The 18,367-nt window shown below is 38.1% G+C and overlaps 1 protein-coding gene and 1 long non-coding RNA gene across 5 annotated transcripts in view; one reads left to right on the top strand and one right to left on the bottom strand.

Moving 5' to 3' along the window:
* ITGB6 (integrin subunit beta 6) overlaps window positions 1-13,484 on the top strand; it is a 159,885-nt gene extending 146,401 nt beyond the window's left edge. For all 4 annotated transcript variants that reach the window (XM_090280223.1, XM_090280214.1, XM_090280210.1 and 1 more), the window contains 2 exons: window positions 5,415-5,581; window positions 11,188-13,484. In XM_090280223.1, the coding sequence (XP_090136349.1) occupies window positions 5,415-5,581; window positions 11,188-11,286 (266 nt within the window). In that variant the 3' untranslated portion in view covers window positions 11,287-13,484. The remainder of the gene's footprint in view (window positions 1-5,414; window positions 5,582-11,187) is intronic.
* Window positions 659-9,437, bottom strand: LOC150022102 (uncharacterized). Its single transcript, XR_016511707.1, has 3 exons — window positions 9,393-9,437; window positions 8,578-8,639; window positions 659-773 (listed from the first exon to the last, which is right to left on the bottom strand). It is a non-coding gene; the product is annotated as an uncharacterized LOC150022102 (long non-coding RNA).
* Window positions 13,485-18,367: the final 4,883 nt, after the last annotated feature.

The following is an 18,367-nucleotide window of genomic DNA, read 5'->3' as shown; positions in this document are numbered from 1 at the left end:
TAAAGGAGTTTCTACCTCCAATATATTTTATTAAGGCCAGATAACAAGATGAATGTTATCCTCTCCCAGAAAGCTCACCGTTGAATTATAGAAATGTTAAATTCAGTGTAAGCAGAAATTATGTCTTTAGAAAAGTCTAACAGGAAGGAGCATAACAGTCTATGAGAATGGGTTTGAATCAGACAAAACTTGGCTCAAATCCTGCTCCACCACTTAATAGCTGCTTGACATCCTGGAAGATATGTGCCTCTTTTTCTTTTTTTAAGATTTTGTTTATTTATTTTAGAGAGAGGGGAAAGTAGGGAGAAAGGGAGGGAGAGAAACATCAATGCATGGCTGCCTCTTGCGTGCCCCCAGCCGGGGACCCGGCCCACAACCCAAGCATGTGCCCTGACTGGGAATTGAACCAGCGACCTTCTGGTTCGCAGGCCAGTGCTCAATCCACTGAGCCACACCAGCAAGGGCAGATATGTGCCTCTTTGAGTCTCTGTTTCCTCATATGTAAAATAGGAAAAACAATAATACTTTCTTTTAAGGACTTACTCAGGGGTTAAATGGAATATGCATATAAAACATATACCAGTTCATAACTTACAGTCATGGGTCATTAAATGATATTGCTGTATCAAAAAAGACATGAAGCAGAAAGTGAGGAAGGAAGTGATATAATTCCATTGCTTCTCTGGCTTTTCATCCACACCAGCTCATGGAGTCAGCCTGGGACCCAAGAAGTCGTTAAGTAGAAATTGCATCTTCAGTGGAGAGGAGAGACACTATTATATAGAGAAAATAGAATACAGTATTCCTTCACTTATCGTGGGTATTATGTTCTAGACGCCCCTGCCATAGGTGAAAATCCACAAAGTGGGAACCTTACATTTATTTTAGTATTTATATATATTTTAAGGCTTTATAAACCCTTCCCACACACTTATAAACCATTCCCAGTCCCTTATTAACCTTTCCCACTCCCTTATTACCTTTTCCACAGTTTTATAAACACTACTTATGTTCTTAAACATATTCTACACTCTTAAACCTACGTAACTTTAACAACATACATATACAGTACTGCAGAATCCTGTGATATAGCGAAAAATCCACAATAAATAATTAAATATATCTTTTAAAATCTTGCGATACGGTGGGGCTGCGATAAGTGAACTGCGATATAAAGAGGGACTAGTGTAGTGGGAAAAGTACTTTTGTTGAGAAGTTTTTAAACTTTAGTGAGAATGAGAGTCACCTGGGAAGTGGGTTATAATGCTGCATTTTGAATCAACTGGCTCAATGTGCAGCCCAGGCAATTCTGATACAAATGCTTCAAGGCCTCCTTTGAGTGACTTGGCCCTAACAGCCCTGACCTCACCTTTTCTGTTTTCAGTTAAGAATGTGTTCCTAAACCTTTCCAGCAGAAATGACAGCTGTATTAAATTATGCCTTTCCAGACCTTGTCATCAATGTCCTCCTCTTCTCCCATAAATCTTAGAGCCTGAGTCCTGGCCCCAGACAGTAGCAGCGAGAGCAGGCTGCAAGGCACATGTGTTTTATTGTGTGTGCTTACTTATCAGTGTGCTGACAAAATACTGCCCAGAATTTGAAACCAACACTATCAAACTGCATCACTTCAGAGTGTAAAAACCAAATCATACCAAAGTAACCAAAAAATAAGTTCAAGACATTGTAAACCAACCAAAAGAACATTATTAGTAAATATCACATTGCAGTGCTAAGGAGCAGGGAGAGGTAGAGGTGGGCACAATGCAAGATGAAGGCTATGATTGTGACTGTAACCTTGAAGCTCTGGTAGGCAGAGTGCACCTGGAGACTTGTTATTGAGAATCTCATGTAAATCTACTTTTTTCAAATGAATATTTAAAATGCATCATGGAGGCTATTAGTTAAGAAAAGTTAAGGTGAATCCTGCTTTACAGCACAAAAAAATTCTGCCTTATTATTGTCTGTTTTATAGAATTAAATTCTTCAGTATACCCTCAACACTCTGTTTATGACCATGGCAGCGGCTTTAGCAAAATTTTCTGAAATCAAAAACCATTCCTTATAATATTAATTTTATTGGAAAAATGAGTTCCAAAAAACAAACTTCCAGAAGAGAGTCTGTTTTTAATTTAAGGGAGGAGTTGTATATAGTTGGGTTGATTTTTATTTTGTTTCATTTATTTATTTGTGTGTGTGAAACATGCATTTGGCTGTTAAATGCCTCTTCGTTACTGAACTGTTGGAGTTTTTTCTTTTATTCTTCCATACAATACAAGTGGCACATCAAGATGCCATCTTTCCAAGAGCATTCAGATGCTCTGATGCCTTTTTATTAAGGCTTTTTATTCTCCCTATGCTTTTTTGGAGTAGGGAAAAGTGAGGAATAAGTTACCTCCTTGAGGCTTAACAGGAGTCACCTGACAGCTCCAAGGAGGATGCTTTCCTGGCATATCTTGCCATTCCCAGACAGGCCAGAGCTCCTAGGGCCCTGAGGGTCAATCCCATTCCCAGGAGTCTGTAATCCCCTGTCACAGCTTTAAGACCAGAGACACCCAGGGTCACTGGTGGGAGGACTGGATAGAAAAAAGGCAAATGGGAAAAGAGGAGGCAGAGCTTAAGAATTCTCATGGTCCTCCAAAGAAATAGAAAGAGAAACCAAGTGAAGGAGGGTCATCAGGGAACATGTAGATGTAGGGAGAGATTTGCTCATCTTTTTTTCTTACATTTGGAAAAAGTTTCAGAAGATAAGAGCCACAATCATAAGGGACCAGTCAAGAATGAAAGTTGGGGAGCTTTCCTGGCAGGAATGTGTGTGTGATGCTACACACCCATGGCTTCCAGCTTGGAGGTTCCAAGCCCTTGAGGTCTTGAGGTTAGAAAAGGGGGAAGAGTAAATTTGCTGTAGCAGCAGCAGCAGCAGCAGCAACAGTAGTAGTAGTAATAGTAGTGGTAGTAGTGGTAATAATTATAATTGTAGCTCTCATTTAAGTCCTTACTAATACCATATGTCAGGTATTGTCCTAGCTGTTTTACATGTATTAATCCGTTTAATACCCTCAACAGCCATATAAAGAAGGTATTGTTATTTCCATTTTACAGGTAATGAAATTGAGACAGAGAATTTAAATAATTTGCTAGGTTTAATGCAATTATGTCCCAGTGCTGGTTGTGGAACTGGAGGGTCACTTAGAGTCCATGCTCTTAACTACTGTGCTATACTGCCTCCTACTGGCTGTACAATCATAATAAATATTTGAATCCCCCAATAGAATCAGCATGTTAGGTCAGTATGTTAGAGCAGCACTACCCAATGAAAATGTTAATACAAACCATATATACACTTTAAAAATTTGAAGTAACCACATAAAAAAAGTTTAAAAAGGGGAAATTAATTTTAATAATGTCTTATTTAATCTACTATATCCAAAATATTGTCATTTCAATGTATAATATAAAAACTTATTAATAAGAGTTTACACTTTTTACATACCAGATTTTCAAAATTAGTGTGTATTTTGCATTTATCACACAATATAGTCCAGAAAAGTCACATTTCTAGTGTTCAATAGCTATTGTGGCAGACCTACCAGAATGGCAGCATTAGAAACTCAGGATATTAGAATTAGGTGCAGCATTTACCTGGATTTTCTATTCTGTAATACCTGCTTTGGTACTTGGGCCAAGATCTTGTCTTGAGAAATGTATAATTCCCAATGACTCTAAATTCTCAAAATAATTATCTCTGCCAGGCTATGCCTACTGCTCTTTTTTTTATTCCCTAATGGAGTGCCCTCCTAATTCACCTTCTGGCTGTACATCCTTAGCCAGCTTCATCTTGCTTTAAGCAAGAGCATGCTGTGCCCCACCCCAGATATTTTGTAGTAATAGATGTAGCCAGTACACAGTCTCATTGACAAGCACGTACTGCTTTCTTTGCAGCAGTGTTGCTAACTTGCTAGAAGCAGCCATAGTTCATTTGCTATGCTAGAAACAGTCTTTAGATCTTCGTATTGTTGCTATTTCATTAGCTCCCTTACTTATTTCTGCATAATCTCCTTTCATGTTTTTTTGGCTCAATAACAAAGGTGTGTGAGGCCAGGCATCACACTGTTAGGAGGTCATTAGTCCCGCTCAAATTCAGATCAGCAATAGATTCTTACCTTGAAGGTAGCATGAGTAGTCCTGGGTCTATAATTCTCCTTATTAAATGTACAAAAGCAATCAGAGTTAAAATAAAGTAAGCGTAATTTATTTTCTCCCCAGATACCATGGATTTGCCTCACTTCTTGCAGAGGGAAGCAGATATTTAATGATAATTTTTATGTGGGATTTTTTCCCCATGAAAGCAAGGGGAGAGCTTAATTATAATGTTTCATTAGAAATGTATCCTCTCCCAGGCATATTGCAAGGGTTATTAGTCATTCTTCTGTCTATAATTGCAAAGTTACATTAATATCATCAATAGTCAAAATAACATTTCACAGAATGTTCAAGTTAAAAGGACTATACAAAACATCTAATTCCCCAAAACTTCCCTGAAGATAGAAATCCCTTGGGATATTTTTAGTAATAAAAAATCAGTGGCTGTATCCAAGACCCACTGAATCAGACTCACGGGGGAGAGGTTTAGGAAGCTGTGGGTTGAATAAGCATGAGCACCTAACTTAATCTTATTGTAAGGAGAGTTAAAGGAACACCAAAGTCCCATACTTTTGTTTTATGGTTGAGGGTCCTGGGCCTCAGAGAGATGGGAGTACTTGATAGATTTACACAGCAACAGTACATTAGATGGGAATTGAACCCATCTCTCCTAACCCCAGTCCAGGAACTTTCCAAGATATCAGGCATCAGATTTAAAATAAAAATGAAAGACATGATTCTCTTCTGTTCATTAAAAAATAATAAATATAAATAAACAAATAAGCAACAATGATAAGTAGTAAAATTTTCAGGGGACAAGTTTTATATAATTTTGAATATAATCTCATAGAGAGTTTCAAAGCAATCCATTAAAAAGTAATTATGTACACATGTGCACACACTCATCCCATTTCTGCTTTATCATAACCCAGAAGATAGCATCTTGAGTGATTAAACTATAGTTTTATTTATGGTTCTTTAAATATTCCATGTGCATTAATTTTCACTCTTTCGCATTCTAACTCTTTTTGAGTCAGCCATTCAAGTGTATATCCATTTGCTTTGAATGCTCAAACTCTTACTTTATCTTCTGTTCTCCTTTGAAGGAATAGGGCTACTCTTCAGCAAGTTACTCATTTTTAAAAATCAATGAAACAAAAGGTGTTACTATTTTCCCTCTACTGGAGAAAAAACATGGTTGGAAAATTTAATGAGAAATGTTTATTAAAGTGCTAATTGTACCATCTTCTTAATATAATTTTCTTTGTTTCCAGAGTGTCCAAAACCTCCAAACATCCCCATGATCATGTTGGGAGTCTCACTGGCTATTCTGCTCATTGGGGTTGTCCTGCTGTGCATCTGGAAGCTGCTTGTGTCATTTCACGATCGTAAAGAAGTTGCCAAATTCGAAGCAGAAAGGTCAAAAGCCAAGTGGCAAACGGTATGTGAACACTGAAGGGTGACTCCTTGTTTAGAGGAAATGGTGTCTTGTAGAAGAAATGGGAAGTCAGCTTTCTTCTAACCTGAAAGTGAATTAGAATGTCACGTTCTTACTCTACTCCTCTTACCAGGTCCCCACAGCTTTGATTTCTGTTCTGCTTTGGAGATAAAGAAACCTTTGTCCATTATTTGGGTCCCAGGTGGCCCTCATAGCACACATTTGTCTTTCAGTGCAGTGATGGGAATCCTCCCACTCAGAAGAGTCTCATGAAACTCCTTGTTTAGTTACTTAGGGACATCAAGGGCGTATATTTTATTTCTCACCACCAGGAGGACCCCTCAGGCCCTATTTGACAAACCATAAACGTTTATGTTACAGTTAATGGAACAAGGTTCGTGAGTACTAGACAGTTCATACCAATTACCGTGGAAATACACGTTACTCATAATAGGTTACAAAGAAAAGTTAAGAAGAATTTAAAAATACCATCCAGTTTTTCTGACTAGCATAAACTTCAAACAGCTACTTAAAAAGAAAAAAAACCGCAAAGTATCAACCTTTAAATATATGTACTCAATAGATATGATTTATGTGTCTCCTTTTTACAGTAAGCAAACACAAAACAGGACTCCAATTTTCTGTGTTTCTTTTCCACAGGAGAGATAATTACATTTCTAGAAGCCCATAGAAACAATTTCATGGTTTTAATTTCATCTCTCTATCTCTAATGATGCGTCCAGCTAGCTAATAGCAATTACCCTACATTGCTGATTCTAAAAACAGTGATATCACAGGAGAAAATACAAGGAAACACAATGCTCCTTTGGATTTTTCTGCCCAGATATATTGGTGTTAACACTTTTTTCCATAAGTCTTTAGTGATATCTTCAATTCCTAAAGCAAATGGAATTTTTTGTTTTGGATAAATTTACCTTGATAAGGGATACTTATATCTTATGCAGTTATTTTGAAATAACCATATATATATATATATATATGTGCATATATATATATATATATATAGTAAAGGACAAAACACAATAAAAATTTTTATTTACTTTATCTTCCCATTAAAGATGCCTTTAGACAACAACCAGATGCAATGTGTGGATCTTGTGTTGATTCTGATTTCAATAGTCAAAAAAATACATTTTTTGACAACTGAAAAAAGGTTAATGTAGACTGGGTATTAAAATGATAACAATGTATTGTGGTTAACTTAATTAGGTATGATAATGGCATGATGGTTTTGTTTAAAAAATAATCCTGATCTTGGGGTGAAAGAAAACAAAGGTTAGGTTTGCTTTGAAATCACTCTGGCAGAAGAGAGAGCAGAATAGATAAAACAAGTGTGGCAAAATCTTAATAGTTACTAAATCTGGGTGATAGGTCTACAGAGGTTCATTAGGTAGCTTTTTTCTTCTTTTGTGCATGTATGGATTTTCATAATTAAAAAAAGAACCCTTTAGGAAAGTACATTGTGACTTTGTATTGAGTATATAATTTATTCATCCCTAACAAGGTCAAATGTAACCTGACAGGTTAGCCTGGTGACTTAGAACATAGTGCTGTGAAGCCAAAGTATTAGGGCAGCTAACTTCACCTGACCCCTGGCCACAGCTGTTTGAACTCTTGCCAGCTGTCCAGCAAATGCCTGGCAATGGTCAGAAGGGCAACCAGGCAAAAGGATATGGCTAAGTTGGCACACACACACACACACACACAAATCCAATAGCAGCCATTAGTTGAACAACCACCAGCCCTCTGAAGTTGTCCTGATAGTCACAATTTGAATGTAAGGAAATTGAGGCCCTAACAAGTTATGAGGTTTCCCAAACTGTTGATCCATGGCAGAGCTGAAATCCTAATTGCAGCCTCTTCTTCCCAAGCACAGCCTTGACCCTTTTGGAAATAATAAACAGGTGTTCCACAAACAAGCACTCAGGCAATTATATGATGTGTATCTACCAACCAGCACATTTTAATGTTCTCATACAAAAGCATGATTACTGGCAAATGATTAATATCTTTAAAGTAATGTTTTAATTAACAGTTAATTTCTCCAAAACATGAATTGTTTCCCCTCAGGAAGTAGAACATGACTGAAATGCAAATGCTAAATTTTTGCTGTTTCTACATCTAAAATGGAACAAAAATATGCATTAAATAGCTAAAAGCATGAATGAAAAATGTTATTATTTTGTTAAACTGAGTTTCTTTGAATAACAAATGTTTGATGTTCTCAACTAGATAATGACTGGGTAATAATTACTCACTTGGTTGCAAAAGAGTTTTAATTCAAATAATTCAATTCAAATTTCACTAACATACCTTATTGGGAAAAAAATGTTGCTCACTGTATCCATTTTGAGGTCTTCAATTTGATTCTGTTTTTACCTAAAATCTAGTTCTTCTTGAAGAACTGAATTTGACTGGTCTTTAGAACCCAGGGGACCTACACAGATGGTAGAAGTAGGTGGGTCTTCTGACCCGTAGACCCCCATTGGGCTCTGAAGGTGGCAAAGCTGAGGACGAAAAAATTTCATTCTTGACTCCTGAAACATTTCATCATAGCATAAAGAAAGGTTACCTTTTATCACTTTAAAAAATAATCTACCCATTCACATTCTTTATGAAAACAGAAAGGGAAGATATTTAAATTCATTTTTGATTAGGCATTTTTTCCTAGGATGACAAGTCATTAACTAGAGGCAAAAAATGTTCAGTCTGACATTTCTAGCAGTAACGGATTGATTTTGTACTGTGCTAAGCAAATCAGGTCTGCATTTGGCAGTTAGGCAATCATTAAGAGCGCGGTAGGTCATGACAGAGAGCTTTCTTATTATCACTTTTTCAAGCTCTAAAAATGTGCTGTTGCCTTTGCAGAATCCTTGGCCTAAATTAGTACCCCCAGATGCCTGGGGAATTAGCTCAGTCACCCCAGATGATTGGGGAAAACCCAGCTTTGTCTAAGCAGTGAAGGAGTGCAAACTCACCTGAAATGGAGCCAGAGACAAGCCTGTGTCTCAGCTGGAAATCCTATGTGGGAGGTTGGCACCTGCATGGCACAGAGGAGGCAGTATTAGACATTGTCACACTTTCTACTGTCAACAAAATCTGGTCTGAACTCATTCTTCTGAACTCTGGTCATCTGTTGAGGGTGGGAAACACTTCTGCCACCCTCACCCCTTCCATATATACTTGCTCTTTCTCCACCTTTAAACTACCACCTTTCCCTCCTACTACAGTGAGGTTGGCTTTATCCACCACCCCCTATTAGCATGCCCAAGCCCTATAACTAGCTTTGCAAGAACCCCAGAAATATTGTCTGCCTGAATAAATGAAGTTGCTTTGAAATGCAGAATGAAAACCACAATAATCAAAATTAAGCATTCTACAAAATGTCTACAAAATAACCTCATGTAATCAGTCGGTCAATTGCAACTTAAGTCCCCTCCTTTATTGTGCACATAAGTGACATTTAGAGGAAGATAGGGGTGAATTTTAGTATGTTTGACATGATACTGGATGAGGTTCACAAAAGAGTTCCTGGTCCTATGCAGATGTAAGCTGGCCCTTCTCACAGCCATTTACTCTGAATTTCAGGGTGTCTTGTCTATTCCCTAAGCCACTCTCTTCCTCCAGGACAGTGGCCCTACTCATGATTCTCACCCTGCACTTCTTATCTTTTCCATATATCCTCCTCAACTGAGTTTCTTACTCTTCTGTAACCATCTTAAACTTAATAGCATAGAGTCTCTAAACTTAACAGAATTTTATATGTGACTTTTGTTTGCAAACAATCCCCTACCTGCATCTACAACCACCTCAGTATGCCCTTCACCCTCCAAATCCCATATTCTTAAGGCAGCAGGTCTAAATAAGGACTGGAGAATTATGTAGGCTGACCTCAGGGGTGGAGACAACATGGTGACTTGGCCTTCACTCATCATCTACCACCAAGGAGCCTTTTTTCTGTGTGCCCTCATACTGAGATAGCATCTCTCTCTGAAGGCACATGAACAAAGATAACATGTTACTCAGTCCAAGGTCAGGCCACTGGTTCTGGGCAACACAGAAACAGGTGCAGATGTCATTTCTCTCAAAATGAAGACACTATGGTGAATCCAAGGGCAACAGGTGAGGGAGTCCAGGGAATAGTTCTAATTTTATTCAGGTCTCCTAAGAGCTGAGAGAAATGAACTGAGAAAGCCAATACAATCGTGTTTTTTTCAGACTTACGCCTAGAAATTGCTACTATCTTTACAATTCATGGAAGAAGGAGGCCAAAGTATAAGATTAGTAATTTGGAGGGTCTGAAATGTTATGTAGACTTCATACTTACTCAGAAGTGGGCTTAGAAATGTAAAGAATACAAAAACTGGGGGTGGGGGGGAGATATCTTTATTATACTCTCCAAGACATAAAAGAAAAGGAAGTTCCAAATATGAAGAAGAGCTATAAGTAAGAGCTAATAAGAAGAGGCAGTATTGAGAACTTACTATGTGCCAGGCACTGTGCTAAGAAAGTACGTTACCTCATAAACAAGGTGGACACGTTGGTTATCTCTCTTACAGGTGAGGACATCAAGGCTTGGAGTTGCTTAAGGTAGAATAGTGCTGTTGGGTGTCTAACACCAAAGCCTGTGTGGTCAACCTTGGGAAGAGGGAGAGAAGAAATTGTATCTTACCCAGATGTTTTGTGCCTGCCTGGAACAGTTAAACCAAAGGAAAGAAATAGAAGGATCAAGCTTGGCATTTCTTCAAACACCTAGAGAGCCTTGGTCCTTCTGTTCTGCCGACAACGCCTGTAAACACCTCTACAGCCCAAACACACAGCAGACTTACCCAGACATCAGCACACAACCTCACCACTGCCCCAAGGGCAAAGCCATCTTGCCCAACCTGCCTTGGGACCTGTGCTCCTTATTGGGCCCAGTGTCCCAAGCACCAGGCTCCTGTGACTCTCTGATTCACACACTAGTAAGCTAAAGCCACCAAGTTCTTTTACTATCCAGAGCAAGCATTCGCTTCCCCTGCTTCTCCCAAGCAGCTAGTGGCTCCCCTTTCTGAATTATGATCTCATTTTTAGCAAGATTATTTGTGCCCTTATTTGGTGCCTTACACCAGAAACACGTTTCTGAAAAGCAGGTACTACTGTGTCATTCGTTTTTGTATACTCCTACCAGTTCACTTTTCCTATTTTTTACTTTTTTACTTTACATTTCACTTTGAGTTACCTATTGGTTCACTCTATTCATTCAATAAACAACTGAGTGGCTACTATGGGCTAAGCACTGTTTTCAGTGCTGGTAAAGTAACAGTGAATAAAACAGTTAAAGTCTTGTTTTCTACCAATAAATTAGTGTATTTCCAAAAAGGTTAACATATAGGACTAGTTTTACATTATTAAAAAAATATAAAATTAAGATGTATAAATTTTAAAATACTAAGTCTGACATCAAATTAATCAAAGTTATTCAAATGGCTTTCAAGATTGAGACTGAATTTCTTCTTCCGATTACAATGAAATTATTTAGATATGTTAAAACAGTGTAATAATGAAATGTACATACTTTCATTTGAACCTCTCTTTTTATTTTTCAGGGAACCAATCCACTGTACAGAGGCTCTACCAGCACCTTTAAAAATGTAACCTACAAACACAGGGAGAAACAAAAGGTGGACCCTTTCACAGATGGATAGAATTACTTTATGCATGGAAAAAGTCTGTTTCACTGATATGAAATGTTAATGCACTATTTAATTTTTCTTTCTTTGTTGCTTACAACTGAGGTTGGTTTATGACAATAATGGGTCATTTGGAGATCAGTCATTCTCTTTATGAAGTTTAGAGACAATGTTGACAGGTTCAAAATAATCAAGAAGAGAAATATCCTTAGCAAAGGAGTGACTTTGGGGATCATTTAAAGTATACTAACTCTGTAGCTTCAATGCCTCGAAATAATTATCAAAATGATTCATGAAGGCCTGATTTGCATTTGAAAAATGTTTGAAATGAGAATCTCATTTGTTGCCAGAATACAGCTACCTGAAGTCTTTATCATAACAAAGTCACAAGTCCATATGCTCACATTAAATCCTCACACTTGCCAATTTATTTCAAACTTTTAGTAAAAAATGACCTTTCTTAAAGGATTTTTTTTTCAGTCTATGGAAAATGAGGTTCTGATTTTACTTCAGCTGAAAGAATGCAATTCTTCTAAAGATGTTCCAAATGTAAGAATGAAAATGAAGTGTTAATTTCTATGGATTTGTCTGAACCTAAAAGTCAGTCACACAAATAAGTATAGATTGCTTTACAGATGAAGAAAATAATTTATAAGTTAGGCAGTCACCCAGTTAAAAACAAAAATAACAAGCCTATCATTTAGATTATTTTCAATTACCCAAAAATAGACTTCTACACTCTGTTTTCCTCCTGATTCTGAGTTTTCAAACTATTGCTTCTCCCATATTTCTCAATCCATTTTACTTAGTTTCATAGTCTAACTCCTGTAATTGTCATACGAAAGTTTTAATTTCATGTTAAAGAATCACTTTAAATGCTTAGTTTATTTAACAAGAGCACCAATATTACTTAAAAAGGAACAAAATTTTAAGTGGTTTTAAATCAAGCACATCAAGAGTACAAAAGTCCCTTCTGAGTAATAGGCTTCTTGACCTATATTCTTTTCTTATGTGCATAACCTAACTTGACATTTCAGCAGTATATGGTAAATATGTGTCATATATTAACTTTAAAAAGTAAGATTTTTGCCCTACCTGGTGTGGCTCAGTGGATTGTGTGCCAGGCGGCAAACCAAGGGGTTGCCAGCTCGATTCCCAGTCAGGGCACATGTGTGAGAGGCAACCACACATTGAAATTTCTCTCCCTCTCTTTCTCCCTCCCTTCTTCTCACTAAAAATAAGTAAATAAAATCTTTTTTTTTTAAAGTACAATTTCACTTGCAAAATACAACTGACTGAAGAGATGGACCCTATAGAATATTTCTTATAGCAAATAGTACTTTACAAAGCACTTTCTTTTCCTATGATCCTCATAAGAAAAATAGGGTTCAGAGTGTAAGTAGAACTGGCCCAGAATTTAGATCTTCTAGCTCCAAACCATTTTTTCTTTCCCCAGCACAAGGCTGACTCTTCAATTAGTGGAATGATAGAAAGATTTTGTGAGTTAAGTGGTAACTATCATTGACTGAACATAGAGCTTTTAGACAACTGGAATACAGGTGAAGCCTTGTACTTTTGTGTCATGTTTATTACCTTTGAGTAAATTGTAATGTGAAGCATTTTACTAGGTGAAGAGTTGATTCTGTAATAGAGGCTTCATGTTTATCCACTGAATTGGCACAGAATAATCTATGATAAGTTTTGTCAGTCTCATAGGTGGATCTGTACACATTGATCATTTGGAGACCTTTTTTTTTTTCTGGTCTCTAAATAACTCAGGTAAATCAAACACTTGTGGGGTACACAAGCTATAGTAAAAGGATTACTGAGCAATCACCTTGGAAATTTAAAGGGCTGATGTACCCTCTACTTCCTGACTGAAGCCTAAGATCTGGGGAAAATCAAGAGCACCAAGGAAGTTGCAATTCTGAGGACACAACAGTAGTATTCACCTGGACATGTGATATTTTGTATTATTACTGGAATGGGATTTTAGAAAACATAAGTTTTCCTCTTGTGTATATATAGAGAAGAATTTGCTATTTGTCTGAATACTGTTTTGACCCAAGGCTGGACCTTGAAAAGGCCAAAACATTAACAGTAGTACTTCTGTTCACTGAAGAGTTATGTTACATGAAGATAAAATGGGTTTTGTAAGTTGTTTTATTGTATTTTGTGTTGACATAAATAAACATGGTAATTTAAACAATGAACCTTAGATGAATGATAATTTCTTTTATTTATTTGATACAAAACCCTCTTCTTAGGTTTCTGGATCCCTGTGTGACCTGCTCTCACTGCCTTGCTGCTCTCAGTCTGGGGCCAAGAAGAAGAGCAGAAAGAGGCAGCCACAGAACGCAAGAGACAGCAGAAAATGAGCTGTAATTTGCTGTATGGTTATAATACCCACATTATGAGGCCTTTTAAAACAGACCTGGATGTTACCTCATATTTTGGAAAAACAGGGTTAGTGTTTTGCGTTGAATTGTGGTTCCTACCCTAAAATTCCTGTACTGAAGTCCTAACCGCCTGTACCTCAGAATGTGACTGCATTTGGAGATAAGGTATTTAAAGAGGTAATTAAGTTAAAATGAGGTCACTAGATTGAGCCCTAATCCATTTTGATTAGTGTCCTTATAAGAAGAGATTAGAACACAAACTTGCACAGAGGGAAGACCATGCAGAGACACAGCGAAAAGACAGCCATCTATAAGCCAAGGAAAGAGGCATTGGCAGAAGCCAACTCTGCCAATACCTGGGCCTGGGATTTCTAGTGTTCAGAATTGTAAGAAACTAAATTTTTGTTTTTTAAGCCACCCAGTCACTGGTACTTTGCATAGCAACCCAAAATTATATAGTTAGGTGGTGCTGTCTTTCTGGGCATCCATTTGGCAGATTCCATGGTGCCCCGCTCATTTTCCAAATCAGGCAGAAAGAAAAACAGAGAGAGACCAAGTCCAAAAAAGGAGTCAGTGTAGAAAAAGTTGTGGTGGTGGTGGGGGGGTTGAAGGTGGAAGAGGGGATGGGAGCAGGTGTAAATGGTAATGGGAAAAATACAATAAAAAAACTTTTTTAAAGTCATGTCTTAGAAAGGCTCACTCCTTACAAAAGGAAAGAGAAAATCAAGTTAATAGACCAGAAGTCTGGAAATCCAGAAACCACTCCCATTTTGAATTATACTGAGAAAGTCACTTATCTCTTTAATTGTTTTCATCTGTGAGGCAGTGCCAAAGCCTATCTCTTTTAGTACCTAAAACAATCCCTGGCACATAGCAGGGGCTCAATGAATTCATTCACTCAGGATTTTTAAGTATCTAGCATGAGCCAAGACTCTGTTCTTAACAGACACAGCAATGAACAAAATAAGCAGCTCCTGTACTCCCAAATGGGGGAGAAGATAATGAACAATTATATGTATACAGTAGTCCCTCTCTATATCACGGTTCACTTATTGTGGCCTCACTGTATTGCAGGATTTTTAAAAATATAATATTTAATTATTTATCGCGGATTTTTCGCTATATTGCGGGATTTTGTGGTACTATATATATATGTTGTTAAAGTTACGTAGGTTTAAGAGTGTAGAATATGTTTAAGAACATAAGTAGTGTTTATACAAGTGCGGAAAAGGTTAATAAAAGAGTGGGAAAGGTTAATAAGGGACTGGGAACGGTTTATAAGTGTGAGAGAAGGGTTTATAAAGCCTTAAAATATATAGAAATACTAAAATAAATGTAAGATTCCTACTTTGTGGATTTTCACCTATCGCGGGGGATGGGGGGCGTCTAGAACATAATACCCACAATAAGTGAGGGAATACTGTAATGCCAGTGTACCGGGTCTGATTTATCCACATCCCAGATCCACTTGGCCCCACCCAGGTCTAAACTGGGACTTACCCCAGCATGGACTTACACAGTCCCCTTGATAGGAAAGCCCCAGCTTCCACCTAACTCCCCAGGGGTTGGGTGACCACGGCAAGTCCTATGCCCAAGTCCAGACTGGCAGCTGGATCTGGGTTACAAAAATACACAAATTTTAAAAGAAAAATGCAAGGTTAAGTGATCTGAACAGTAAAGCACTGAGCCAATTAGAGGAGGGGAAAGAAACAAAGAGCTTACCTGGCTGGGCTCCGGGGAGAGCCAGGAAAGACAGCAAAATTTGGGAAGTAGGAAGAAAAAGTCTTTGGGGTAGCCCTGCCCTGTGTGGCTCAGTGGGTTGAGCCTCATACCACAGACCGAATGTCACCACTTTGATTCCCACTCAGTGCACTTGCCTGGGTTGCTGCGGCGGGGAGAGGGAGTGTCATTCAACAAGCAAGTATCGATGTTTCTCTCCCTCTTTCTCCTTCCCTTCTCCTCTCTCTAAAAATAAATAAATAAAATCTAAAATAAAAGTCTCTGGGGTAGCAGCTATGTATGGGTGTTACTGAGAAGGAGCTATATGGGGTGGGGGTGTATTCAAATGTTCTCATCCTTTTGTGCCTGCTGCCTGAGACCTTCAAAATGAGAGAGAAGGCCATGCTCCATGGGGGTTTCATCTGAGACCTCGTGTGGTAGTTTAATTTGGTCTGGATTCCCCTTTATGATTCTTCAACACCAGAAACAACTGTGCCCTGAAATAGTCCTGTGAAATTCCTCAAAAGGCAGACCTCAAATCCTCCCAAACCAACCCAGAGTCCTCCATTTGCTCTCTCCTTCATCTCTCCACACCCACTCCTTCTAATACTTCTTGAAGCAACATGGTACTTGAGAAGCAATCTCACCAATAATATTCATTAACTACAAGAGAAAGCTGACCTCTTAAAAGAACAAATTTATTTAAGTGTTCATGATTCATTTTGATTTTATATCACCCTCATCTTATGGGACTATAAGTGGGAAAAAGCTATTCAGAGGGAATGAGAAACAAATTGAATGAAATATGATAAATAGAAATTTTCCCTTCTGTTAAATTTTATTATACTGCAACCAACTCAAGTCAACACAGCTAAAAAGCAAAAAAAAATAAATAAATAAATAAATAAAAAATAAAATAAAACAAAACAAAAAACAAACAAACAAACAAAGAGTGTTCAGTAGCTCTTTTAAAGAGGTTAGGATATGGGAGTTTGGACTTTAGGCTGATACTCTAGCACTAGATGCCTGCAGTTTTGGATGAGGTTTCTGCACTCAGGAGGGTGGGCACACAACTTGGGCCAAGACATTAATTCTTTGGGCTGTGGACCCTGGAGCATTAATGCTGCTTCTCTGTGCTTTGGAGACATCTGAACGTGAATCACCGCAGGCTGAGCAGAGGTGGAACTCATGGTCTCCTGTTCTCTCCCACTTGGCTGCACAACCGACAAAGAGAGAGCCGCATGGGCCCTCCAGAAGTTTTCATCTCATAAGCTTGTCTTGGAGCTGGGCTGTAGGAGAAGTCAGGATCTGGAAAACACAGATTTGACCCACACACATTATCTGGTGTCATTAACAACTTCAAGACTTTACAAGTTGTTCTAGCTCAGTTTGAAATTTCAATCTGACCATTGTAATTCATAGATACATGTTTTCTGAGGAAAGTTACTGCTCAAATAATATTTGCTCTTTTAGCCAGAAATGTATTTACATTCATGGTCCTTGCTTAGCAGCCAGTTCTGTTCCAGGTCACATTTAGAGATAATGCAACACATCCTGGCTGACGTGGCACAGTGGATTGAGCACCGGCCTACTGATGTTTCTCTCCCTCTCCTTCTCTCTCTCCTCTCCTCTCTCTAAAAATTAATAAATAAAATCTTCTAAAAAATAAAAATAGTGTATCACGAAACTTTATTATTTATTCATAACTCACTGGGTCAGAAGTCCCTATATTCATTTTTTTTCGTCTAATTGGCTTTGCTATACTTAATACAGGTATGTGTGAGCACACTTGCACACATTTCTATTTCTTATTTGAACATATGTCTCTTACTAGACTTATTTATATTACTTGTTATTTTTTTATATCTATTACAATGACATAAATATATCTTACTATATACATGTGTTATTTCTCTCTTTCTTATTTTACTGGCATTAAATAGCTTACATTGTTAGTAAAAATAGGTAATACCTATTGTTCCAAGTACTTTATATAACCTAACTCATTCGGAGTCACAATCATCCTATGGGAAAGCATTATTATCTCCTATTTTACAGATGAGAAAACTGAGTCACAGAAATGTTAAGTAACTTGCCCTGATCACACACCTAACAACCTTTGAAGTCAGGATTTGAACCCAAGCAATCTGGATCTAAAATCCATCTTCCTAACCATTATTCTACATGTCTCATAAATATTAAAGACATAGCGATAATAAAAGTCACCATTTATTGAATATTGACGATGAGCCTGTCTCCCTCCAAAACCCTCAGCCTCAACCACTGTGCTATACTGAATGCCCCCGACTGGGCCCATCTTCTGCTCTGCCCCTTCCTCTGTGTGCAAAGGAAGGTGTTACTTACTCATCTCTGATAGGACATGCCTTGGAGTTGCTTTCCCAGATGTAGTAATGGATTAGCACGAAGCTATGAAGGCTTAACTGCAGGGTTACTACAGGGTTATGATGACATCTAGCTATGAAATAAAGGCCCTTCCAGGGCATTGGACTCTAACCAACCAAGTTAGTAAGCCCAAGCATCAGCATGGGGCATGTCCAGCTCAGTTCTCATTCTGTAGCTCTGCCTGCCACCCTTTAACTCAGATGCCCCTGGGGACTACCTTTATGTACGAATGAGTGAAGTTCAATGTCATGAGTTCTGGGGGGACGTTTATCATGTTTTAAAGGTAGAGGTCTTAGCACATCAGGGAATCTCCTCTCAGCAGCAGAGACTTACACAACCACACTGGCATTTTCTGGAAACCCTTCTGTTTTATGTTAAATGAGTGGAACTGGTTGTGTGATGGGAGACTGGTTGTCTCCCTACAATGAATGCCCTTGCTCTGAGCACACACTGCTGTCTTCATGGCTGCTGCTCTCTTTAGGGCTGATACCACAGAAGCAATCACCTACATTCAGTGCCCTGGAGGGGCCCCGCTGATTCACAAGAGAGAGAACTTATAGGAGAAAGTGGACAAA

This window comes from Furipterus horrens, unplaced genomic scaffold (assembly GCF_987537825.1).
Source record: "Furipterus horrens unplaced genomic scaffold, mFurHor1.1.pri manual_scaffold_1, whole genome shotgun sequence".
Taxonomy (NCBI): domain Eukaryota; kingdom Metazoa; phylum Chordata; class Mammalia; order Chiroptera; family Furipteridae; genus Furipterus; species Furipterus horrens.
The sequence above is the reverse complement of the archived record's forward strand: the minus strand, read 5'-3'. Positions and strand labels throughout refer to the sequence as shown.